The sequence below is a fragment of the Buteo buteo genome, chromosome 6 (assembly GCF_964188355.1).
Source record: "Buteo buteo chromosome 6, bButBut1.hap1.1, whole genome shotgun sequence".
NCBI lineage: Eukaryota > Metazoa > Chordata > Aves > Accipitriformes > Accipitridae > Buteo > Buteo buteo.
The window spans coordinates 43795442-43820751 of NC_134176.1; the positions used below are offsets into that span (position 1 = coordinate 43795442).

Genomic DNA, 25310 nt, shown 5'->3' on the forward strand with positions numbered 1-25310 from the left:
AGGAGATAAGTCTGTAATGAAGGTTTCCTCTGCCGTGTCTCTCTTTCCCCTGTAGTGAAAGTCTGTAATTACCACTGAGGGGCGAGGCAGACAGCACTGAAACAATGTCATTTAAACGGGGGTGAGACCTGCCTGAATTGCTGGGTTGTGCTTTTTTTCCTCGCAGGACTGCTTGTGGATCCGGACATTGCTTTTAACCCTTGGCAGGGCAGGGAATGCTGTGTCCCCCCCACTCCCCCAACCAGCCTGCGTGTGCTGGAACTGCCTGGCTCCAATCGGGGCAGATCCTATTGGACATAGCCAAGGTGTGAGTGTCCGACTTCTCTGCCATGCCCGAGGGGTCAAGTGGCACAAATCAGTGGGGATTGCCCCCTAGTCATCACCGGGGGTTTGGAGGTGACTCCGTACGGTGCACGCTGTGTGTCAAAGCAGAGCTGTTGCAGTCTTCTTGCCCCGACTCGGCTAGTACTGTTCCAGTGGCTCTTCAGCTCCCTCCTGCTCCAAAGACGTCTGCTTCCCGCTCCTTGATGGAAGGTATCTTCTTGGAATAAAATTCAGTCAAACGGGGTGTGCAGCTATACCCCTCATCCTTCCTTGGAAAAGGTTTGAAATGTGGGAAACGGTTAAGAGAAATGAGGCAATAGAGCCCCCTCAAGATGACTTTTCAGGTTGTCTGCAGCCCCATGAAGTCTGCCCGGGTCCCTTTTGGAAGATGGCCTTGCAACCATGCAGGCTAGAAACTTAGTAGAATAGAGTAAGTAAAAATTAGCGCATGGAAAGCTGAGGCAGCTGCCCACCTCTGCTGTCCTGCAGCTTCCCATTCACCTGAGTTTCCTGAAGGGGAGTTATTACATCTTCAAATGCTAACAAACCGCTGGAAGGAGATGCCCTCATACTGAAGTTACTCTTCATTCATATAGTCACCCTGAAAGTTGTCTGGTTCTTCAAGGAGGTTGCCAGAAAAAAAAAGTCGGGGGTGGGTGGGAAGAGTCTCTGCTCTTTCTGAGGTACAGAGCGGGGAAGGCAGATTGTGTGTGACAAGGCAAATAAATATTCTTAGCCCACCGTGAAGAAGTGAAGGAGATACAAAGAGATTTCCCCCCCTTTATCAATTACCTTCCAAGTTGTAAGTTTTCAGTTCTCATCTTTTGTTACAGTACCTATTTTCTATTTTGGGGCTTTGCTTTCTGGCATACCTGATCCTGCTGCAGGCAGCTCAGCCACTTTCCCGGGAGGCTGAAGGGGTTCCATGGAGGGATGTTCCTAGGGTCTGGTGTCTTGTCTTCAAGGCTTTCCTTTCCCTAGGTCTTGCATTCCCCGCTTCCCTGTCACTCACTCCTTGTTTGCAAGGCTGATTTAGATCTATCCGAGGGCCCTAAGTTCACCCCAGAAAGAATAATAATTGCAGCGCTGAGCTCCGCGGCTTCCCTTTCATTCCCCACATAGCATTAGGGTGCTCACTGAAACCACAGCATTCATGGATCCTTGCCATATGCAAACACGCAATTAATATGCTCTTCACTTTCCCCTCTACTTTCCAAGCAAGAGGGGGAAAAAAAGTACAAGTCGTGGTGTACATTCCCTTACCACACGCACACGTGCGTGTCTGCACCTCGCTCAAGTGCTCCAGCGTGGCTCGCACCTATCTGGACTTGGAGGTTACTGATGAAACTTGTCTGCTTGCAGGCAGACATTTAATTTGATGCAGCACCAGTTCTGTGCGGCTGCACGCAAAGCAACACGCAGAACGCAACTAATTTCCTCTTCCAGCTGCGGCAGCAGATTTATGAACACTCTGGTTTGACAGGTGTGTGTCCGTCCCTTCTCTGATTTTAGCAGGGAGCTGTGATAGGTGTGATCTCCTTGGTGGCTGCTCTCCCTGTCCCACTGCTGCTCACCGGCGGTGGGAGCAGGTGTGCTGGGTACCTGGCTGGGAGACGGCACCCAGGAGGAAGGATGAAGTGGAGAGCAGCTGAAGCTGGCTGGAGGGACAAGAGTGTGTGAGAGAGAATTTAAACCAGCCGCTGGAAGGAAGTCAAAAGGGAGCCAGATTTCCCGGATGAGGCGGGGCTGTGGAGCAGAGGGCAGAGAAAGGCTCCAGCATCTGCAAGTCCTTCCTCGAAAGTTACCTTTAGCTAGAGGATGTTTTGCTGGATTCCTCCCCTCCTATCTTGACTTTTTCATGGGTTTTGAATTGTTCCCACAAAACCTAAATGAAGAAATCATAGCCTGAGTGTTGAATGTGTAGCTACTTGTGACGGCACACACTGCCTCACTCCTAAGGGACTGTCTGGGGCTGCAGTGCCCCTTCTTTGAACTAGGTTGTAAGTCCCATTTCCATTCTCACCTTGTTCTCAGTGGGACTTCAGGAGCAGAGGGGACCTACAATGCAGCAGTTTCTCCCTCTGTCTGTGTTGCATGAAACAGTGAGCAAAACCACCCCCAAGCAATACACTGAGAGGTAATGGAATCCAGAGAATAGCTGGAGACAAATAAACGCAGGACTGCTATAAAGAGCTACTAAAGGGCCAAAGTATGGAGCCTGCATGCCTCCAGAAAGCCTTCGTGGCTAGGAAGACAGCTTGTGGCAGAAACCAGCTATTCCATCCATATGAACACCAAAGCTGGAAAAATAAACAGGACAAATGGTATCTTTCGCCAGACTTGAAGTAAAAGCTCTGCTGTGGTGGCAGTCCTAAAGAGCCAGGCTGACCCCCAAAGCAAGCAGCTCCAACAGCGTGAATCATTCCCATACCAGCTCTCCAGGCTGCAAATGAGGGCAAACCCCAGACAGACGAGCCCTCTCGTAACAACGGAGCCTGCATGCAGCAAACCAAAAATCACCGACGCAGACAATTTGCCTCACATTCCTCAAGAAACACTCATCCTCGATGAGTTTGTGAAACCTCCTGGCTCGGTCTGGGGCGGAGGGGGGGAACCAAAAGCTTCAGCTTTGCAGGCTGCAAAATGGCCTGGATTGCTGTGCACATGTTCAAGCCCAAGGGCTGCTTCCCTTGTCTTGCATGTCTCGCTCAAAACGGTGCAGGGTGAAGGCAAAGCAAATGCAAAGTGGTACGAAGAGACTTGGGGTTCTCTCTTCATGGGCATAAAGGCAGACAGTGGCAGCGATTCAAGGCAGGATGGAGCACAGGAGAGCGAGATCCCTTTCTTACGAGAACTGGGTTGATGATTTACGTCTCAGCACTGATAAAATGAGCTTGGTCATACATGTGCATTTGCAGTATCAAACGTCGTGAGGCCAGGAAGGCTTATCTGATGTCAGTTTGAGACTCATTCAATCTAAACATACTTGGCTGCTGTTTCGGTCTCCTGCTGTGATCAGATTGCAAGTAAGTCTAAATATAAAATCAGAGAAAACAGGGCTGAAAAGGAATTTGAGCTATCATGTGATTCAGCCCCTGCCCCAAGGTTGCCTCCTGATCTGCCGTATCTATGTCCTAAGAGATGACTGCAGAACTTGGTTTTAAAGATGCTCCAGTGAAGGCAACGTTGCCGCTTCCCAGGCAGTCGTCTGTTACTGCTTGTCCCCTCCAGTGTGGCAATGGAGAGCAATTCTTGCCTTCCTATTTCCTGCAGCTCTTTGAGCGCCTAGAGGCTGTTGACGTGAGAGTCATCTCTTTAGACCGAAGAAGCCCAATTCCCTCAGTCCTTTTTTAGGGTTCACTTTTTCTCCAGTTGTTCCCACTGCCCTCCTATGGACCCAGCCCAGTTAGTCCCCATCTTGCTTGAGGGGTGGCACCTCAGATAAGCGTGGTATTTTGGCTAACGCCATATTCTGCACAGGTCGTCTGCAGAGCAGAAGGGGAACTTCACATCGTAAAGGTTTTGTAGGAGGATTCCTACATCTACATCCCAGCATGACATTTGCCTTTTTCACAGCTGTGTGAGGCTGTTAACACTGTTCGAGTGTTGCAAGTGCTGTAGTTGCCAGGCCTCTGGTGCAGCAGTGCTGCTCAGCCTGTCCTTTCCCCCCTCGCTGCGGGCACCCACTGCCAGCTGCAGCAGCACGTCCGAGTGCTTCTGAATTGCGATCACCCCCTCCTCACCCCCATCAACACTTTCCCTGTCCCCAGGTCTCTTCTGGAGCAGAAAACTTCTTGCCTGCAGAAATACCTCTCCTTTTTGGCTCCAGAGGGTGAGCAGCGACACTCTCTGAACATAGAGGTAACGTTTGCATTGCCTTTAATGGACCACACTCATGTCTGACATGGGGAAAATGTCCGTTTCAAAGCTCTGTGCAAGTGCTAGGGATGGGGGTCTCTATCGCAGCTCTCCAAGACGGGACAGAGCAGCTTTGCAGTGCAATAGCAAACCAGGAGTTTTGTTATAGTCCTTCCTTGCCTGCAGAGGTGCAGCAGCAACAGACAGGGTAGCTGCGTCTGAGCAGTTATGTTCAGTACTGAAAGTATTAAATAGAAGCAGGGTCTCAGAGCAGGCAATTTCATTTTTTCTGAGATATTTTAATCTTCTGAATGGACCTCACAATCCCTGTCTGAAAGTGCCAAAGCATTTTTCCTTCAGAGCGCAAACAAGTAAGTGAGGTTTACTTTGCTTGACCTTTTCTGATGACACTGCCACCCATGCTGTGCAAACAGCCACTGGAGCTGACACCATCTCAGCTTCCCCAGCCTGGCGCTGAGGATAAATACAGCATGTGTCCTGAGAAGAGTCTTCCTTGTGTTAACTTGGGCGAGGCACTGAGCCGGAAACTCTTGGTTTCACCGGTGAGTCTTCGCAGTTAGGGAAGCGATGTCCGTGTTTGGTTAGCAGCGGGAGGTGAAGCTGCCCCTGTTGTGGCTCTGCCTGTGCTCCGTGACCCTGGGCTGTCACCCCACTGCTATTGCAGGGCTTGGTCCTTCTACGCCTTGCAGCCGAGAACCCTGCTGACAGGGACATTTAAAGGAAAGACGTCTTTCCCCTTGCTTGGAGATAGAGTTTTGCTTCTTGCTGAAGGGTCTGGACAGATTTCTTCTCCCCAGCTTACGGTGGCAAAGGTTTCTGTGTTCCCCCCTTTAAAGCCACTGGCACCCGCACTGACAAAGAGGTTTCTTTACCGTTAAGGAAGGAGGAACAGCATTATTTTCTCAGCACAACTCCATCCTGGCTGAATTTATGTCTCTGACCTTTTACCCAAAGGCTCTTTACACTTGACTGAAACGTAAGGTAAAAGTAAATGTAACTGAAAGAGCCCATTGTGTGTGCAAGTATAAAGGCTTTTGTGTGCAGAAGGTAGCACGCGGCTGCTTGTGCAACGAGTAGCCAAGGAGCACCTCGGTTTGTGCTGTTAGTCCTGAGACCCGTGGGCAGTGTGGAGCAAAAGCCTGGATGGACGGGAACTCAGCGCAGGCTCCAGCCAGCCTCAGATCCGCACTTCTCCACCAGGACCGGATCCTCACTGCTGGCAACTTCCAGCCAGCTTTCTTCCAGGAGAGGTGCACCGCTGCCTTTGGTTTTTTTCTCCATATGCCTGTGACCAAGCAAGCCCCTATGGGGGACTGGGCCTCCAGCCCCTTCTCTGTGGAGCCACGAAAGCAGGGACAGATTAATAAAACATCAGGGCTTCTTCAACGGGATTATTATAAGTGGTTTTCCTGAGTGTTGGTTGGAGCAAGGATCAGGGAGGACAGGGATCCATAATCCTATTTATCTGAAGCCATATAATCTTCCTGAAGCTCTTTAATGGTGCCCAACTCTTTAATTACAGAGCAGCCGCACGGGCTGCTGCAGCCAGGCCTACCTGCGAGCCCGCTTGCGGAGAGCCGGGGCGAGGAGATCTCCCTGCCGGCTTGCGGCTCCCCTTCGGGCACTTGACTCCTCGGAAGACCCATCTTTTGGGGCTCTGCTCTCCGAGGGGTGCAGAAGGGCCTGGGGGGGGCGGGGGGGGCTTCCACCGCCTTTCTGCCGGCAGGGACGTTTTTTCTTCACTTTATCCGAGCGAAATCGCTCTGCCGGGGACCAGCGTCACCCCCGGGCCCCCTCCGCCAGCCCCCGGGGTGTGTGTGGGGGGAGTGGGGGGGACGACACGGACGCCCCCCGGGCTCGCCCTCCCCGGCGGACCGAGGGCTCCTCCGCGCCGCCTTAAGGGGGTGTCGGCGAGGGGAAAGTCCCGCCCCGCCGGCTGCCGGTGCGCGGGCGGGGGCGGGCGGCGGCCGCCCCCTCGGCGGCGGGGCACTGACAGCTGCCCCGAGCGGGCACCCGCCGCCGCCGCCGCCGCCGCTCGCCCGTCCCCGGCAGGCGGCTCGCTCCCCGCCGCGGCCCGCCGCCGCCGCCGCCCCATGGACCCCCCCCCCTCCCGCCACCACCGCCACCGCCGCCGCCGCCGCCGCCGGGGGGCGGGCGGGAGCGTACCGCCGCAGTGAGCCCGGCCGGCGGAACGCGGGGGGCGGCCGAGCCCCCGCGCCGCGGGCACCATGGACAGTATCCTGGAGCCCTTCCCCGCCGAGCGGCTTTTCCCCGCCGCCGGCGCCGGCTTCCTCGACCTCGGCGACTTCAGCGAGGCGGACTTCCTCAGCAATGTGGTAAGGGACCGCCGGCGGCAACCCACCTACCCCCCCCCCCCGGGCCCGGGGCGGGCGGCCGCAGACCCGGCGGAGGGGACGGGACCCGCCGGTGGGGCTCGCCGGGGCTCCGGGGTCCTGCCCCCGAGCGCGGAGGTGCCCCGGGGGGGGTGCAGGTAGCCGGGTACCCCGGGGGGCGCAGGTAGCCGGGTGCCCCGGGGGGGGTGCAGGTAGCCGGGTGCCCCTCGCCGCACACGGCCAGCGCCCCCCGGGACCGGCCCCGCCGCCCGCGGGCGTCCGGCACCCCGAGGAGATCCCCGGCTGGGGAACGGCAAGGTTTTGTTTGGTTTTTTTTTTTTCCTTACAATGCGCTTTTTTGAGACTCGTGGCTGGGGGAGAAGCGTGCGGTCCCGGGCGGGGAGCGCACAACCTGCCGCGGCTCCGCTGGGCTCGGGCAGCACCGGAGGCACGGCCGGGTGCCATCGGGAGACCTTTGGGCTCCGCACCTCCGCTCTCCTTTGCTGGTAACTTTTCCTCGGAGCGGCATTTGGGAGACGAAGCGTCTCCCGCTTGGCGTCAAGGCTGGGCTGATTTACTTTGGAGAGAAGGGTGAAGGGGAAGAGCGACTGGGGAGGAAAACGCGTTGCCAGTCCCAAGAAACCAAAGGGGCATTGTTCACCTCTAGGGAAACTGCCCAGCCTTTCCGAGGAGTCATGCGAGTCACCAGTCCAGCAGCTCTCCCTGAGCAAGCGCCCACAGGCTCTTCGCTGTCCTGCCCCAAGCTTTCGGTGGGGGTTTGTGCTGCTAATCCTGCAGCCCCTCTGCCAGGGAGGACCCGGCCCTGAGGCAGAAGGGCACCCCCACCTCGGAGGTGCTTTGGGCTGAGGGCATCATCCCACGCCGGGCAGCGGAGCACCGCCTGCACTCGGGGCTCCACCGGCCTCCGAGCAGCTGCAGCCGTGGGACGGTGTGCCTGCCCCGGACAGAGAGATTTTCGCCACGGCTTGTTACTCCCCTGTCACAATACGGGCACCTCCCACGTTCCCGCTGTAGCACTGCGAGCGTCTCTGAGGGCTACCCTTGCAACGGGAGCAGGGGAGATGCCAGCACCGTGACAGAGAAGCAGGGGACAGGGAGAGGAGGGCTGTAGCCGTTAAACACCTGATGAATCCACTTCTGCTTTGCTACACAAAAGATATCTAAAGCCTTTTATGCTGCCTCCCTTGTGGAGGAGAGAGTAGAGATGCAGAATTTGCATAAATGTTAAGCGCACTACACTTGGTGTGTGGAGACACACCAGGTCTGGGAAAGAGATTATGCAGGCAGCCCCATCTCTCAGAAGTTGCACCAGCTCCTAATTGCCAAGATACCGCCGTGCCTCAAGGACCGACTCCGGTCGGGCTCTGTGGGAGGCAGCACGGTCCCGCTGTGTTCAGGCAGACCTTCCAATGGCACGTCACCCCAAGACGGAGCGCTCGCTCGCACCGCGAGGCCTTGCCTGCTCATATCTGAGAGACCTGTTGTCAGGAGTCTTGTGCTTTCCCTAACTCCATATATATGCACTGTGGATGAAGCTATGCTGATACAAAGTGCTTTTTGCCAGGACCATTTATTCCCTCACCAAAGTGAAAATAGTATGTATTGGCACCAGCCCTTTTACCTAGGTGCAACATGGGCTGCAGTCAGAAGTCGGGGAACCCCTGACCAATATAGGCGGTACCTCTTTATAGCTTAAATACATCCCCCGCCTGCAAGCAGACCCTGTGAAAAAGAAGCTTTTGTGTAAGAGTGCCATCTGGTGCCACCTGCCAGGACAGTGTGTTTCAAGTGTGCGGTGGCCGTGTGCAGGCTGGCTCTGTCCTGCCTCATTTAAATGGCCTTTCTGCTTGGAGAGCTGCTTCTGGAAGTAGCCTACCCTTGCCTTCACGTTAAGTAGGTTGCAGTGACTCAGGCAACATTGTGCTCAACTTACAAGTAGAAAGGATTTTAATTTTTTTTGGTGGTTTTTTTTTTATCGCAACTGCCAGCACCGCAAACTTCTGCTGGAGTATGAGAGTCAAGCTGATACCTTCTCTTGCTGCAGATGATAAACATAAGAGATTCTGTAGCCGCTTCTCGCCTACCAAATCTGTTGGTGATACAAGAGCCAGAACATAATACATCACCCTCTTTGTTCTCACTCTGCATGACAATATGGGGGGAAGAAATACATTTACATTTTCTTACTAAATCCAGCAAATCTCCTGGGATCTTGAGATGTGTTGAGAAGTTCTTTTGACATAGAACTGTGCAAAGCATCACCGTGCACAATAGCTCACAAAGTTGCCAGTGCCTTTGCTTCAAAGATGGCAAACTTTTCCAGATATTGTTCAGCAAGCATTTTTCTTAGAGCAGGCCAGGAATTTTGGCCACAAAATGCCAGTATGAAACTTTTTGTGAGGATGATTTCTTCTATTCAGAAAGGAAGCAGAAAGAAAAGATGGATGAACCTTAGTGCAGAGGCTGTGCTCCTTTGGGGCAAGAATTACACTTCTCTGAGCTACTCTCCTTTCCTGAACCTTGGCACTCATAATGAGTCATCTTGGTCTTTAAAAAATGGTTCTCTGTATTGTTCATCTAAGGTTGTGACAAAGTAATGAAGGCACGTCTGTAGATGCATCCTCGAAAAGGTCTGTGTGCTTGAAACAGAAAAAAAATATTAATTTGAATTAAGGGGGGGGGCTGCCATTCAGAGGGGCCTAGCCAGGTCGGAGGAATGGGTTGACAGAAACCTCTTGAAATTCAGCAAGGACAAATACCAGCTCCTGCCCCTGGCATGGATGGACTGACCCAGCAGGAGTCATGGGGCAGTGCTGTGCCCCGGCAGCAAAGGCAGCTAGCAGCTAGCAACAGGAGGGCAGTGGTAGATAGGCAGAGGGAAGTGATTATCCCCCTTTTCTTGACAATCATAAAACTGTGTCTGAAATACAATGTCCAGTTTTGGACTGCCCGGTGCCAGAAAGACATTGATAAAACTGAGTGCGTGGAGGGGATGGTCACCAGTATAGCTGGGGACTGAAGAACTTCTCTGAGGAGAGGCTGAGGGAGCTGGGCTTGCTCAGCTGGAGGAGAGGCATCTCCAGGAGGACCTTGCAGCAGCCTGCCTGCACTGGTGAGGAAGTTACTGAGAAGACGGAGCCAGGCTCTTTCCATAAGTGCATGGCAGGAGGATGAGTCGTCATAAATTGGAACGGGGAAGGTTTAGACTGGGTATAAGGAAACAATTTCTCACACTGAGGAGAATTAGGAGTGGATGAGGCTGCCCAGAGACACTGTGGAAGCTCTGTCCTTGGAGGTTTTCAGGACCTATCTGGACAAAGCCCTGAGCAACCTGTATTTGGTGTTGGCCCTGCTCTGAGCAGGAGGTCAGATTAGAGACCTCCTGAGCTCCCACCCAAGCTGCATGAGTCTGTGATTATATGATGGGTTTTGGGAGGTTTAAATCATAAGGCGAGTAGTGTCTGCTCGGTACTTGGAGGCGAAATCTCCAAAGGACACAAAATGCTTCTTTTTACTTCACTTAGCTTCTGCTAACCAGACTTACATATGATGACTACTAACAGCATTATCAGTCTCATTTGGCTCAGGAGGCCACCTACTGCTCTTGAACTTAGGCAACTTTGCTCATCTTTTTCTGCCAGAAGGACCTATCATAAATGAAGCTGATCCTTCATGCAGTGCCTGCTTATCAATTTCACCTGTCATCATTTCTGGTCATTCCTGCGAGCACCCATCTATTCACTTACGGTCTATTACAGCTGCACTCAGAGAGCTCTTACCTTCTCTCTCAGCTCTTATCAGTGCTGTGAAACTCTTCAAAAGCCTTATCTTTTGAGTCCGATTCACCACTGTGCTTCACTGGGTTTGTGACACTCTGGTGTCAGAATGAAGCCAGAATAAACCAGCCAAACAGGAGTCATGTGGTTTTTTTTAACCCAGTACCCCAGTGGGTTTGTTTCTTCCCTATGTTTCTGCGTTTTGTAGTATGAAAAATACCTTCAAAGATTATTTTGGATGTTCATGTAAACACAGCTCTATTTTGACTCTATGCTTTTCAAAGCATATTCTTTACCTCCTTCTAAAAGAGAGACATCAAGGCAAAAAAATAGCCTACATATTAGTCGAGATCTCCACTGTTAGAAGTTGCAAAATGGCAATTCAGGCTGTCTCAGTAGTGCTAACCCTTTGGGGAATGCACAGTAACGTGCTTTTTCACTGTGATCCTATATGCCTGGGCAACATGACAAGTGGCATCTTCTGGAGCCTACTGGGGGACAGCAGAGAAGAACGGCTTGTCTCTGTGGATTGCTCCTTGAGTGCAAACTGGGTTTTGTGCCTACCGTGTGCTCTTTTCTTTAATATTGTCCTGGCCCACAGAAAGGAGAAGAGTAGCAGGACTGTATGTAGTGAGCAGGCTGAGGGCAGTGCTGGTGCAACTCGTAAGGACAGCTTCCCCTGAAGATAAGGAGAGTGTATTTACCATGGGTGATTGTTGCTCTTGCAAGAAGCCTGTGCACACTTCTATCCCTCTTACGCCTGCTACAGGGACATAAATAGCACTTAAGTGGTGCTTAGGTCTTGGACCGATCTTTGGTCTGAGTGAGTTTCATGCTGTGTAAGATCCCTCTCACCATCTGTGCACACAGTGAGGACGAAGAGCTCAGGCAGATTTGGTCATCCACTTCTCATCCCTTCCAGCTGCTAGACGGGGGAGCTCTGCTGTAATGGGAGCCTGGCTTTCTGGGACTGATGGTAGTCCCTCAGGGGGACACGTGCAGCAAGCATTTTGGCCCTTTATTCTCACGCCTGGTAAAATCTGGTCAGTGACACATCCCTGGTTAGTCAGCCAAGTACTGGCTAAGGCAAGACTTTTTTCTTTAAATTTTGGTTGGAACTTGCCAGTCAGAGATTCTTGTGGGATCTGGAGCACAAATAACAGAGAGACCTGGTGGGGCCATCAGATCTGGCCTGATGGAAATTAATCCTAAAACAATAGTTCCCAGATTTTCCTATTTCCTTAGTCTCTTTGGATCCATCTCGTGGTTCCTCCACTTCATGTCCATGCTGCTCCTTACTGGCTCATAGCAGGGCTTACACCTGCAGAAGTTCTAGCAGCAGGATGAAGCCAGAGCTGAACACGGAAGTTCATGGGTCTCTGAGCCTACAGCATCATCACCGCAGGGTCATCACCAGGAAACATATTTCCATTTTGGTAGCGAAGAGGGGGAGAGACTTGAACTTCCTTTGGAAGACTCTAGGTCAATACTTTCTCCACAGAGACTGGTAATCTTTCGTGTGTCCCTCCTAGCTGCCAAGAAAATGATGAACATTTGGGATACTCTTCCTAAATAAAAACGTTCATCTGTTGGACAACTGCCTGCATGTGCTGGGGATCCACTGGCCTAAATGCTCATCTCAGACCAAGTGGGAGAACCCTTTAACTGCACTGGTAGGCCAGAGCTAGGAAAGAGGTTGCAACTCTGAGCAGGAGTGCAGGAAGGCATGTGTCCAAAACAGGGTTAAACAGTGGAGACAGCCATCATCTTGGTGGGGAGAAGCAGGAAGGACTTTGGTGAAGTGCTTGCAGAGTAAACAAAGGGAGGGTTTGGCAGGAGGTGGAAGCACATCTGTGCATACAGTCTGCTCCCACTGAGGGATGGTGTCAGCAGCACCAGCTGGGAGATGCTGGAGTCATGTACAGCTCTGGCCATGTCTGCCAGGTGATTCCCATCCCCTCTGGCATAAGGCTATCATTCAGTGCCACCACCACTTTCAGAGAGGAGGAAACCTGAGGTCTCGTTTGTACAGATGAGACTGTAGAAAGCCTCTGAGACTGGCCCATTAGACCTCCTCCTGATACCAGTATGAGTGCCTAAGCACGGTGGCTTCTGAATCCCATGACAAGTGTTGGCTTTGTTGATGCAAAGTGCCTTCTGCTGCCCAGGAGCCCATCTGGTGCTGCACTGGTCCCATCCCATGCTGTATTGGTCTCATTCATCACAGTGCTGGTCTCATCCGGCACTGCACTGGTCTCACCCAGCACTGTGCTGGTCCCATCTGGTGCTGCGCTGGTCTTGCTGAAGCCTGGAATGGAGCTGTCTCTGGTAGAGAGGGAAATTTGGAAAGAAGAGTGTTTTCTGAAGCAGCCGCTTAAAGGGAAATTTAGAAGTAGGGATTTCATAGCCACAGGTGCAGCCCTGCTATTCAAAATACAGCCAGGCTGACACCTCTGTGATGTACTCCTGTGTTTCCTCTGAGAAAAGTCTATTCCTGTGCTTGCTCCTTTTTTTCTCAGCACTTCCCTATAGGTTTTAAGACTGTAGTATTTAATTAGCATTTAGTATATTACTTATTTACTATTTAAAGAATTCTCAGTGTTAAGTGAATGAAAACGCTCAATTCTCTGGGGTTGTCTTTGTGACAGCTGCACGGCAGGTCCTCTTCTCATAGCCACAGGTAGGATTGTGCTTGATATGAAGATTTGATTCTCAGGACTGACTTGTACCAGTGCATTTCAAGGAAGGGATGAGTCAACCGACTAAAGCCTGTGCATCCTTGTCCTGTTGTGGACAGTCCACTGCAGGAAACGTGCTGGTTCACAAAAGCCAGCCGGTGACTCTCCTTGCTGCAGAGTTACCGGGAAAGAGGTGGGGCACCAGGGATGAAGCGGACCATTAAAGCTCAACTAAGAAATGGCCAAGAGCTGTCTCTTGACCTGATTTGGCTGGGAGGTTCCCCAGGGAAATCCCAGGTCTGTGCTGCAAGGTCAGGTGCAGTCACCTATGCTTCACATGCAACCTTGTGGCCAGCATTGTTCTTCTTCAAGAGAGGTGTCTGTTAGAGGAGCCAAGCGTGTTAGTCCTCACTTCCAGGCCAATCTCAGTCCTGGGATTACTACATCCCACCAATCCCAGCTTTCTGCTGGGGACTGTATTTATCCTCCTTTACACACCTGAACTGCTGGGACGTCACGTCTCCACATGGGAGATGAGAGCAATGGTGGAACCAAAGCCGTGTTTCTTGACTGACCCCCATACTGGCACCATGGCTGTCCTGCTGCAGCAGGTGACTTCTGTGTGTGCAACTTGAATGTAGTTTGGTATCCCCTGGCTGAAATCATCGATCCTGTTTTCAGGCTGGCAATAGGATGGGGTGGGTGCTTGCATGGAGTCCATTTCTTACTCTTCCCTGTCTTTGAAACTTGACGTGTGTTGTGAGTTGTTAGGTGTTTTCTTGGGTTGGTACCTGCATGTTTTGCATCACACCTCAGAGCAGAAATAGCTGAAAGGTTGTGAAGAGCTCAGGGCATGGCCAGAGCACTAGGGGACTGCAGGTAGCATGCTGAAAGGCAGGCTGTGTCTTTCAACCCAGTTGCTCCCCACATGTCTGTCATACCGTGTTTACATCTCTCTAACTTATTCCCAGCTGTTCAAGAAAAATTTTTTTGCTTCTCTTTCCTGTAGGGTCACATCATTTAAGGTTTTCCTTTCCTGTAGTCTCCTAAGCCGACCCGAACACCCCAGCCTTCCCCTCTCACCCACCACTTTCTGACTTCTTTACCCACCTTCTCTTCTCTTTCTTGGCATCTCTCCTTTTACTCCTATTTTCTTAAATGTCTCCAGAGCTGTCTGCCTTTGAAATCATGTGGAGGTGCTCTGGTCTGGTCAGTGTCCAAGTGATAGATGCTTGACACTGATCTTAACACATTGTTCAGCCAGAACAAGGTCTTGTGAAGGTTGGAACTGCAGATAGCCACTCTTTCACTTTCTTTCTCTTTCTATTTCATCTCACTTTCTAAGATTGCAGAAATTCCTCATACAGGATGGAAGCAATGTGCATGGCTATTCTCCCTGAAACTAGTATGTAATTTAAACCAGAGCTGGGGTAATTAGTACGATCTTTAGGGCTCAAAGGTGATGCCTTACATGAGGTCATTCATTACTATCGCTGTCCAGTCTATTCCAGAGGAAACTCACCCCTGACTACCTCAGCAAAGTTGCTTTTGGCTTCTTTACACTGTGACTTTGTCTTGATTAGGAAAAATGTTCGTTTAGGTCAGTCTGGCTGACCCGATTAGCTAAGCCTGCTCAAAACACAGTTAACATTTTTCCTAGAATAGATGCAACGTAACGCGTTCAGCTCAGCGATCTGTGTCAGGAGTTCCCCTGCAACAGGAATGTCAGGGCTCCCTTGGGAGGAACCTGGCAGCTGAGGCTGAAGGAGAAATACAGCTTGGGCCTGACACCAAGCACGTTACCCAGGAGGGAGCTGGATGCAACATTGGTTTTGGACACTCATATTGGATTGTCAGCATCCCTCCTGCAGGTGAGCTTCTTTAGACCGATGCCCAAAGAACTTCTCCCATGCTGAGCTCCCCACCACAGTGTCATGGGGGCACTGGCTTCTCCTCCCAATGCCATGGCATGTCCAGGTGGGAGCACTGCAGCTCAAGAATATCACATCTTTGCTGGCTGAGGCGCAGGGGGTCTACCTTGTGAACCTGCTCTTGGCTCTGCAGTATTTGCAGCCCTCCCTCTCTTGGGAGGAGAGCTTTTACCTCCAGAAGGGGAAGATGAGGCAGAGGGAGACCAGGATGGAGAAGAGGACCCAGGTCCAGAGCTTCGAGAGTTAATTGTTCCATGTCAGAGCAGCTTGATGTTAAATGAGTCCCGTAAATTCATGACAGTTGAAGGAAGGAGCTGGGCAGGTGTTTTTGGCTGAGCTCACTGCTGCCCCGGGGGAGGGACTGCAAGCCAGGCAGCTCAGGGAGGAGGAAACCAGCTCTGACATTGGTAAAGACTGTTGATGGAAGGTTTCTTTCAAAGCCTTTTCAGTCTGTCGATCTGAGAGCTCTTTGCCCAGGGAGTGCTGGAAATCTGGCTCTTCTTTCCAAGCAAATGTGGCAGACTGTAAGAGTTGATGAGGTGCCGTTGAGCCACAAATATTGAATTGCCAATTGAATGATGCTGGGTTTGTTTTTGTTGTGTTTTTTCTCTCCTTGTGGACAGTGGTGCAGTGAGGTTGTCAGGAATGGGAGAACTGTATTTTAGTCCCAGCTCTGCCAGTTACTTAGTGTGCCATCCTCAGGGTGTCACTTGCAGCAATGCAGCTTTTGCTCACTATAAAATAGTGCGCATCCTTATTCTTACCGACATGTGGCAGTGCCATCAATGGGTGAAGCAGATTAATGAAAAGTTAGACTGGGGTGGGGGTTTGCTAGTAGGTATCTGCCAGGAAAGGTCCAGAGGAGCTATAGCTATTACTTTGCTTCCCCCGGTTAGATTGTCTTTGAATGACTTTGCAGCTATGCATGATATTTGCAACATTTTCAGTTTGGCAGGTCCATCCTCCTCCACTGATGTCCCAGCTATCCTTCACCCCTCTTCTACTCCTTATCCCTGGGGACTACACATGTCTGATTCTGACCTCATACTTCAAGCTAATCAAGAGTAATTTTTCTGTGTCAGCCTGAAGGACTGCATTGGTCAGCATCAGGATTTAAACTAAAGTACTTGGCCCATGCTGTTGCTGGCCTGACCTCTTCGGGCCTTACTGAAAACCAAACAATTTGTGCTTTATAAATCCAGTGAATGGGCTGTACTCATACCTCATCCTCCACTGCACAACCAGATCCTGGCTCAGTTGCAAAACCTAACTTCTCCCTGGGTTTGGCGCAACTTGCTGAGAGCACCCCGTTACATTTCTGCCCGAAATTGCTGCATGGTCAGGACTGTGCCGAGTTCCCAAGCTCCCAAACTCTGGTCTCATCTCATTTGTATCTGAGAAGGAGGTAACAAGCTGAAAGTACCAGAGTGCCATGACTTTATCAGTCCCCTAGCAGGGCATTCAAGGCCCATGTCAGTCCCTCCTGCTGCTCAGCACATGGTTTTGTGTTTTCCCTTTCTCTTCGGAGGTGCCTTTTCCCCACAGTAAGTCTGCCTGACCTGTTGTAAAGTCAGGATTGCCATCGTCCACTGGGAAGAGCGATGCAAAGGTTGCTTTCCCATTCTCCAACACTTCTGCTCTTCAGGATTTGTTAAATGTAGTTGGCAGCCGTCCAGCAGCTGGATTAGCATTAAATAATGAGCAAATGGCCTGCAGCCCTTTTTCAGACCTGGCAAAACACACACCTTTCATTCTTTTCTTACATGTCTTTGAGCCCTGTTTTTATCACACTGGGAGAGAGCTGACTACCAGATGCTGCTCTGGTCAATGCTGGGGACAGAACAGAGGGTGCTGCACTCCTTTCTTTGTTGCTAATTAGTACCAGGGTGGTAGCTAGAGGCTGCTAGCTGTGAGAGCAAAACTGTTTTCTCCCTCCTCTTGTAACTGCAGCCATGGCGAGCAGTCAGTGGCAGCTGTAAGCAGCTGGGGTGAGCTGCAGCAGAGCAGGAGCAATGCTCATTTCTTAATTTTCCTGCATGCTCCAGGCTCCAGGGGAGCAGCCCTGGCAACCTCTTCATTTGTAGTCAGGGGCTGAAGTCCCAGGTGAGATGAAGGCACACACTACTATGTCAACCCCAGCAGCTACACACTGTGTTGAGGTCACCCAGCAGCCTTGATATCTACAAGTAAGTGTCAGAGACCCGTGTCCAGACCAGTGCCCCGTCCACTGGTCTCAGATGCCTTTCTGATATTCGATGAAATTGGATTATGTAGAGTTGCCAGAGGATTTATTTATTTATTCTGGGAAAGGGAAGAAGGAAGGAGGCCAGCAGGGATGGAGAATAGGGAAAGAAAGAGGGAAGAAAAAGCAAAGACAAGAGAGAGGTAGCTATGCAGTTAGCATTCCTGAGCCATCTGGACCTGTTGGCATGGCCCCAGCTGGACGGGCTCACAGGTTTATCCACAGCATGATGTAATCTCCATCGTCCAGCATTTGATTTTTTTCCTTGTGCTGGATGGCCTCGTATCTGGTGCAAGTCTGGAGCGGGCATTTTGATTTCCTGTTGCTATTTGTGGACTTTTCCTGGCCGATCCTCAAGAGGAGCTCGGGCGGTTTGCATTCCTCAAGCTGAAGAAGCAATGCCACCCCGTCAGCGCAGAGTGGAGGCCAGCCGTGGCCAGCCTGCGGGCCAGGGAGGGGCAGCCCCGCATGGGGAACCAGCTGTGGTTCGCACCGTGCCACAGCTGGAGAGGGTGACACCTCTGCCTGGTGCTTGGACCACTGCAGCTGAGCTCAGGAGTCGGCTCAACCTTCAACACCAGCACAGAAAGGGCTGGCAGGACCGCCCTTCCCGGCTGCTCGTGGGCTTCCCTGGCCTGCTGGGTCTTGCAGCAGAATGGGAGGAAGGAGAATTTTATTTGGCCCAAGACTTATTCCTCCCTTTGGTAGATGTGAATAAAAAGCAACCAATGATCTTAGCCCCTCTCTTCTCTAACACCAGCACCGGGGAGCACCAAGGCTCTCAGCTGCCCTGTGAAGCAGGTGGGCTTCCCAGCACGTGGGAAGGGGAGCTGGGGAGGACGTGGTCCGACGTCGCCAAGTGCCCACCCTTCCTAGGGGAAGGCCTGTGATCTGCTTCCCTCCATCACTCAGTGCCATTTGCAGGAGGCAATGCAGTCTAATGGGAAGGGTTCAGACTCACATTCCATCCATGGTCTGTGGGAGACAGCCATGCCTCACCAAGACCAGCCATGTCTTTTTTCTTCAGTCCTTCCCAGCATATGAAATGAAGAGGGTTTGCACGTCCATCTCCATAAAAGCACACTGTTTGATTGTCTTTAAGTTACAGGAGCCACACAGGAGCAAAGAGGTCTTCTTCACTACCTAAATTCAATGTATGGAGAGGCAAACAGCAGAGCCACAGGTCTCGTCCTGCCTTCCGAAACAGAGCAACTCCCACCCTCCCACAGGGCTGGAAAGGTCTGAGATGCCCAGAGGATGAAAATGGGATTTCTCTACAGCATATCACTGCTGCAAGCAAGCGTCAAACCCAGCGATACGGCCTGCCTCAGAGTACGCCATTCTCTGCTCTGACTCAAGAGATGTGGGTAGCTGTGTGATGAGCCATTAGGCAACAGTTTGACATAAGCACACAGTCCTCCCTCCCTCACAATGCCTCATCCTACCCACATGCCTCGCTTAGCTTTGTTTCCTCCAGTGGCTTGGGAACAGGGAAGTTGAGTGCAGTGACCCCCCCAGAGAGCAAAATTTTGTTCAGCGGAGAATCCTATGGCCTGGTTCAGAAGTTGTCCCGGTTGCACCCGGAGGGAGCAAGGCTCTGCTTTCATAATACCCTAGGGATGGCGTGTCCACCAGGGATGGACTCACTGGAACCACAGAGCTGAGCTTTTCCACCCGACTCAGCTCTGCTGGGAGAGAGAGTAGCTGAGGAAAACGATGGCCTCTTTATAAGCCGACTGGCAAAACTCTTGCATCTCTCCTGGGAGCGGTCCAGGGATTCTGAGTCACTGCTTAAGTGGGTTGCAGCCAAGGTAGTTTTACCCAAGACATTAAGTGAGAGAGGAGAGATCCACCCAGGAGTGCCAGCAGAAAGAGAAATAGTCATGACCATAATTAATAATAATATAACGATGAAAAGATTCAGAAACGCACTGCCCACTCCAAAAATAAAGTTTGAGGACAATTCAAGTGCTGTAAAGAAAAGAGAAGAGAGGAAAGAGTCGAGAAAGACCGCCAAAGCCTGCATGTCAGCTGCAACGCAAGGAGTCCCGTCCAGCTGGCCTGGGTTCAGAGAGCTCCTATTGTCCAACAGCATTTCCAAGACACCATTCAAAAGTTTCAGAAAATGAACCCAAGATGCAGGGTGAGATTTATCACACAATAAAGGCAAGCCAGATGTGTGCACCCTTTCGGAGAGAGGAGGTGGGAGGAAGGCAATGGAGGAGTGAAGCAGGGGAGAATCAGGCAGCGGAGGCATGAGGGAGGAGGGTGACATGAGAAGGGCTGGTGCTGTGAGCATCCAGGGAGGAACAGGGGCTGGGTGCATCTGTGCTGGGACACACACTGGGCACTTATGAAGGGTTTCATGTATACAGAGAACTCCATACTTAGGAAAATTCACTTGGCATCAGGATTAAGGGACAGAAGGGGAAGATCTCACTGGTGCTTTTTCTCTTTTGTTGCACATAAAACCGTGATGGATACTAAGAGGTTATTGTTGCTTCTGGTCCTGGATTTTACACCTGCATAATAAGGCCGTGTCTGAAAGGATGCCCAGAAGCCAAACCACTGTAGATTTTATCTCAATTTTCTAGGGCTCGCACAGCCTTCATTATTGCTTTGCAGCACTGGCCACCATGGCAGGGCTGTAACTTCTTTTGCCACAGCAATCACTCACTTCCACCTGTGATTTGATTATGTTAAAATCTAGCAATTAATTATACAGAAAGATAATTTAATCTTTGAATCTGCCGCTAATGTGGAGTTGCGTGATTACAACCTGCCATCATTAAATAAGTCCTCAAGTTCTCCCTGCCTGCAATGAGACCAGTGCTGTTTCTGCTGTCTGCAGAATAACCCGGTAGGGTGGCCATGCCATACCATGCTCCACAGATTAAAAGGTGACTTGGTTTAGTTCTCAGGAAGACCTCTGGTAGTAAGGACCTGTTCATCTAAGAGCAAAAGGCCTGAGAAAACACTTTGGAGGCTTAAGCGAGAGAGTCCCTCTTTGCAATGACTCATATGTTTGGTGACTGTAGTTAGCTTCTACAACAGTTTTTTTTTAGAAAGGGGTGGATTTATCTGAAGCCTTTAAACTGAGATGTTTCTTTTTGTGAAGCTCAGTTGCAGATGATGAGTTTGAAGCGGGAGGCATGAATATAGCTCCTGCACTCAGCTATGTAAGGAACCATATTTGATTACCAGACTGGTTCCTCCAGGCCCTAAAACCCATGAAGCCATCCATCGTCTCCTTGTGCCGCTCCAGGGGTGTCCAGAGAACAGATTCCCAAATCCACCGGTTTCTGCAGACACGACTCCAATGCTGGGGTGCAGATGCCTGCTTGATCTCAGACACAGGAGCTTTAAGGGCAGGTTTTCAGGGCATAATAGGATTCCTGTCTTCAAAGGAACATGGGATCTTTTCTTCCCAGAAGCCTCTGACTTTACTTGAGCACACGCTCCCAGGCATCTTCACATTTCTACTTCTTTTCACCAGCTACAGGGTACTCGGCTGCTGGGCCTTGTCGTGGAGAAGTCTGGCTTGGAGAGAGGATAGTTGGAGAGCCAGGCATTGGGAAAGGATTTTCACAGGCTGCCTTTCTCCTTCAGCCTTGATTTTCATCCCATGGTTGAAGCAACTGCATTATCTCTGGCCAGTCAGATCTCTATCCTCGTCATTGGAAACACAGGGCTTTGACCCCTCGTTCATCAACATCACACCTTCGCTCTCCCCCAGGATAGTGTTAATCCCATAGTGACAAATGGTCTGAGAGGTGTTACTGCCCTTCAAGGGCTAGGAAGGATTTCCCCATTCTCCAGAGACTCTGGTTTCTGCAGCGCCACTGCTGAGGTGAAAATGATACCCTCAGCATTGGAGCTGAAGTTTAATTTCCTATCTGCTGCTCAGGGCACAGATTTTCCACTGGGATATTGGCAGCAGGTCAGAAATCTGCATTCCAAGCTGAATTGCTTTGAAAACAGTCCTGGTGCGGAACCCCATTCAGTCTGCTGGTTGCAAAACCCAGCTCTTGCCCAGCCTAGCCACTGAAGAGAGTCCCAGCTCTTGCTCTCTCAAGATTTTGGGTGAAGATACTTGAATCACAAATCAGCTGGTCCAGACTTAGTTGCTCTGTAATTGCCCTTTACAAAGGCCCAAGGAATGAAAGCCACCAGTAATGTTTGGTATTAGCTGCATGCCTCAGCTTTTGGACTTGAACAGAGTACAGCTATCTTCCTCTTCCAAGGCCTGCTTTTCTTTATGGGTCTCCAGGGACCTGCCAGGGGACAAAATGTGAATTATCTCTGATTTTGCTCTCTGAGCACTAAAGAGAAACAGTTTCAATGAGACAAATGAAGCTGATTGTAAAGATAATACAGACCTTTCCTCCTTCTCTGGTTATCTCCCAAAGCAGATTTCCTTTATCTCCCAGGGGTGCTTTTCTCGTTGCTTATATTGCCTTTCTTGCAAGATGCAGAAAAAAGGCCCGTAATGGCATGAGGGTGACAAGCTGTGTAAGAGCAAAGATCTGCCAACTCTGGTGGCTCCAGCCCCATGTTGGGCAGGGCCAGAAGCTTCCAAGAAAGATGGAAGAAATGGTGGAGCAGCATTTATTCCAGCTTGTTTTGGTTATTGAATAAACTTTCCCATCCCACTGACTGGTGACTGGCTTGAACAGTTGCACCTCTCTAATTTATTTTTAATTGTATTGAACGTTCATGCTGTATTTCATGTCTTTTGGCGATACTGTGACCCAGCTTCACTGCAGAATGGCAGTATAGTTCACAGAATCATGCAGAGTAAACCAGTATTTTCTTTTGTTTGCCCTGCCTGCTGCCTTTCATTGCACAGCGCATCCCTCTCCATCAAGCAGTATTTTTCCCTAAACTGTCCAGGCAGACATGTCACACACAATTAAATCCATGTAGGCTTTTTCAGGGTAGATTTGCAGGGCTGGGCTGGAGCTGCATCCCTAGGTTGCGCAGGGGTGCCACACGACAACAGGCATGGCTACAGAAACCCAGTTGTATTCTGGCTGCTGTGCCTTTGTGGGGACTGAGAAGGGATGGATGTGTTTGGGCACTGCAAAAGGCACACCTGGGTGGAGGTGGATCGGGGTAACATAGCAGACAGGGCCTTCCCAAAGATGATGGATTATATTTTCACACATAAGTAGACAAAGTTCACATGAAGCCCATCCCCTGGGTGCTGCAGCAGCAGAAAGACCCCTGCTCCCCCATCATTGTGTGGAGTTAGGGTGTCACTGGGATCCTGCTGCAAACTCAGCTGAGGCTGCCAAGTTAACACAAAGAGGTAAAGCACCAATTCAGACAAGAGGGCAGAGATAATGATACAGCTTCTTTCTCTCAGAGCTACTGCTCGTGTGAAGTCTCTGCCCAGAGACTGTACTGACCTTGGCTTGGGAAGGAGCAAAGAAGAGGAAGAGACCCCTGCCAGCTTGCCCAGGGGTACCTGCATTCCCACAGAGAACACCTCCCACGCATCTCCGTTCTAACACGGCGCAGCTGCCACCACGACAGCTCAGAAATAAAGGCAGCTTTGTTTTGTAGCAAGCAGGTGTCTTCAGTTCTCCGAGCTCAAGAAAGGCCTTGAAGGACAAACTTTTTATTTACGTTTCATGGACTCCTAGACATAGCCCCCAAATCTTCTGCCAAATGAGGGTTAAGAGCAGCTGATCTAAATGTTTCATCCTGAGAGGGTTGTGTCCACTTCTGCCTATGGTTTAAGTCCCACTCAAATTTTTTTTTATCAGTCGGCTGCAAGGGAGTTGTAAGCCAAAAGAAATTTGGGACGTTCGTTGCATATGTAGCGTACACGCAGCAAAAACTCGCTGGAAAGCAGAGGCATTCCTCTTTATCCCCTAGGGTGCTGCTGCTGGGAGGAGAGGTGCTTCTGTCTCTGCAGATTCAGCAAGTCTCATGCAACAAGCAAATGGTGTACTGTAGCTGCTTTCCACCCCAGGCCAGTGGAGTCCTGGTTTGCCCTAGGGGAGGCTGACGTGTTCCCCCTCCTCCCTAGCACACGCTTACCTTCTCCGCACCCTGGCATCCGCAGGTGGTTTGAGGGCACACAGATGGCCACACCATTATGGCCACACTGTGATGCCACTTGTCTATTGTCTCACCTCGCCCTGGGCTCTGCCCTGCTCCACAAGTCATTCCCCTCACAGGGCGCTTCCAGTGTCTCCCACATCACCACTGCCCCACACTGGCTGCTAATCCCATTTATGCTGAGCACACTAAACCCAGGTGTGGGTACACGAGTGCCCATGACTCTTCTGCCACTGCTGCAGCAGGTGCCTTCGGTGCCTCCTTCAGGGTTGCTGAGAAACCCGGTCACAGGCTGGTGGATTTCAGCTTTCCACATACATTTCTCTCTCTCTCGTTTTTTTTTTTTCCTTTCAGGGGCAAAAACATTTAAGTTAAAGACTTCACTCGCCCATTCCCCCCACGCCTGGGTGCCTCCCAAGATTCCTCCCCAACGAACAGCCAGGCTCGCAAACTCCCGAGCTGGGAATTACACGGCTGCAATCACAGCCACAGAATTTTGATGTGGTCTGTATTGTGCGTCTGCTTTTAACAACATCACCCATTCCTGTCAGCTGATATTTTTCTTCCCCCCTTCCTCTGACATCCCACGATGAGAAAGCGCCATGAAGGGGCAAAGGCGAGGTCTCCTCACGGGGGAGAGCCCGCCGGGGGGGGGTGGCGGGAGGGGGGCGCAGCCCCCCTCCCGCCACCCCCCCCCGGCGGGCTCTCCCCCTCGATCTCAGCGTCCCCTCCGACCTCAGCGTCCAGCCCAGCCGTGCAGGCAGCCGGTACACCGCGGGAGAACCGTGACAGGACCGCTAACGCCGATACCCCGGCGGGGCCGGGTCGTGAGGCGCGGACGGGTCCCCGGACCGCTCCGTCCTAACCCTGCACTCCTCCCGCCCGCCTCGCGCGGCTCCGCTGGCAGCCGCCTCCCATTGGCCGCCGCTCGGCGGCGCCGGCCAATGGGCGGCCGTCGCTGCCGGGCCGTTGGAAGCGTGCCGCGGCGACCGTTAACGGCCAGCGGCTTGGGTGAGGGGGCGGGGGGGGCGGCCGTACGGGCCGAGTCGCCCCGCGGACGCAGAGGCAGCCGGGGGAACGCTGGGCGCTCACCCGGGTTCTTCGGGCCGTTCCGCTGGACGGGGTGGCGGAGGACTGAAGCGGCTGCGGGCACCCGGGACCCAGGCGGGGACCTCGTCGGCCCGGCTCGCCGCTGCTCCCTCGCTTCAGGGTAGCGCCTTGGCGCGGCTCCCTCAATCGCCTTCCCCTGATTGTGCCTTGAGCCTCTGTCGTCCCTCCTAGGTCTTGTGGCGCCTAGCGCTGGAAATTGTAAATCCAGGTCCTTGGCACGGATGTGCGGTGGAAGGAGGTTTCCACAGCGAGCCGCGCCTGAGCCTTGCTGGGACTTCGCGAGGCACCGGGGACATGGCTGCCGCTTGTAGCGCCTTTGGTCTGAGGGGCTGCGGTCCCTGTGGGGAGGGAGCTGATGGCACAGCTGGCCGGTGGGGAAGCAGGTCACCTGCCTTGCTTTCAGTGACCACAAAGCTCCCTCTTTCTGCCGTTCTGCATTACTCTAGAGACAGCAGTAAATTCTGGGCCTGGTTCCAGATCAGGTTCAGTCAAACCCTCTGCCACTTGGAGGCTGGGTGTCAGGTAAGCGTTTGGTTCCCCACACGGTCCAAGGTCGTGATGCAGAAGATAATCGCAGGTGACATGGGCATTGCTGGCAGTCTCTGAGAAAGACTGGGGGGTGCCGCTGGTCAGGATGCTGTCCTGCTACTGGAGGGAAATAGCAGTGGGGTTTGCAGATGATTTGGCCTGAAGTGCTTTGCCTGTGCCATGCAGAGAAGCAGGAACAGCGAGGGGGTAGAAGGTCAGTGGCAAGCTATCCAGGCAGACCAGGGGCCTGATCAGACCAGGCGTGGAGCAGCAGGGAGCTGTGGTACATGAGAAGAGAGACCAAGAGCAACACGAGTCAGGACAGAGGGGGACCAGAGCGGTCTGAGAGAGCCAAGAGGTGGTTGGATGATCACTTGTGCCCCTTGGGGTGCAGATGCACCAACTAGACTGTGAGAAGT

General features: G+C 51.9%; 1 protein-coding gene across 2 annotated transcripts in view; it reads left to right on the top strand.

Annotated features, from left to right (window-relative positions):
* Positions 1 to 6175: 6175 nt before the first annotated feature.
* Positions 6176 to 25310, top strand: part of CREB3L1 (cAMP responsive element binding protein 3 like 1) — a 47025-nt gene continuing 27890 nt past the window's right edge. Inside the window, exon 1 of one of the 2 annotated variants that reach the window (XM_075030769.1) lies at positions 6176 to 6539. In XM_075030769.1, coding sequence (XP_074886870.1) covers positions 6432 to 6539 — 108 coding nt within the window. In that variant the 5' untranslated portion in view covers positions 6176 to 6431. The remainder of the gene's footprint in view (positions 6540 to 25310) is intronic. The other variant, XM_075030768.1, reaches the window with a different exon arrangement.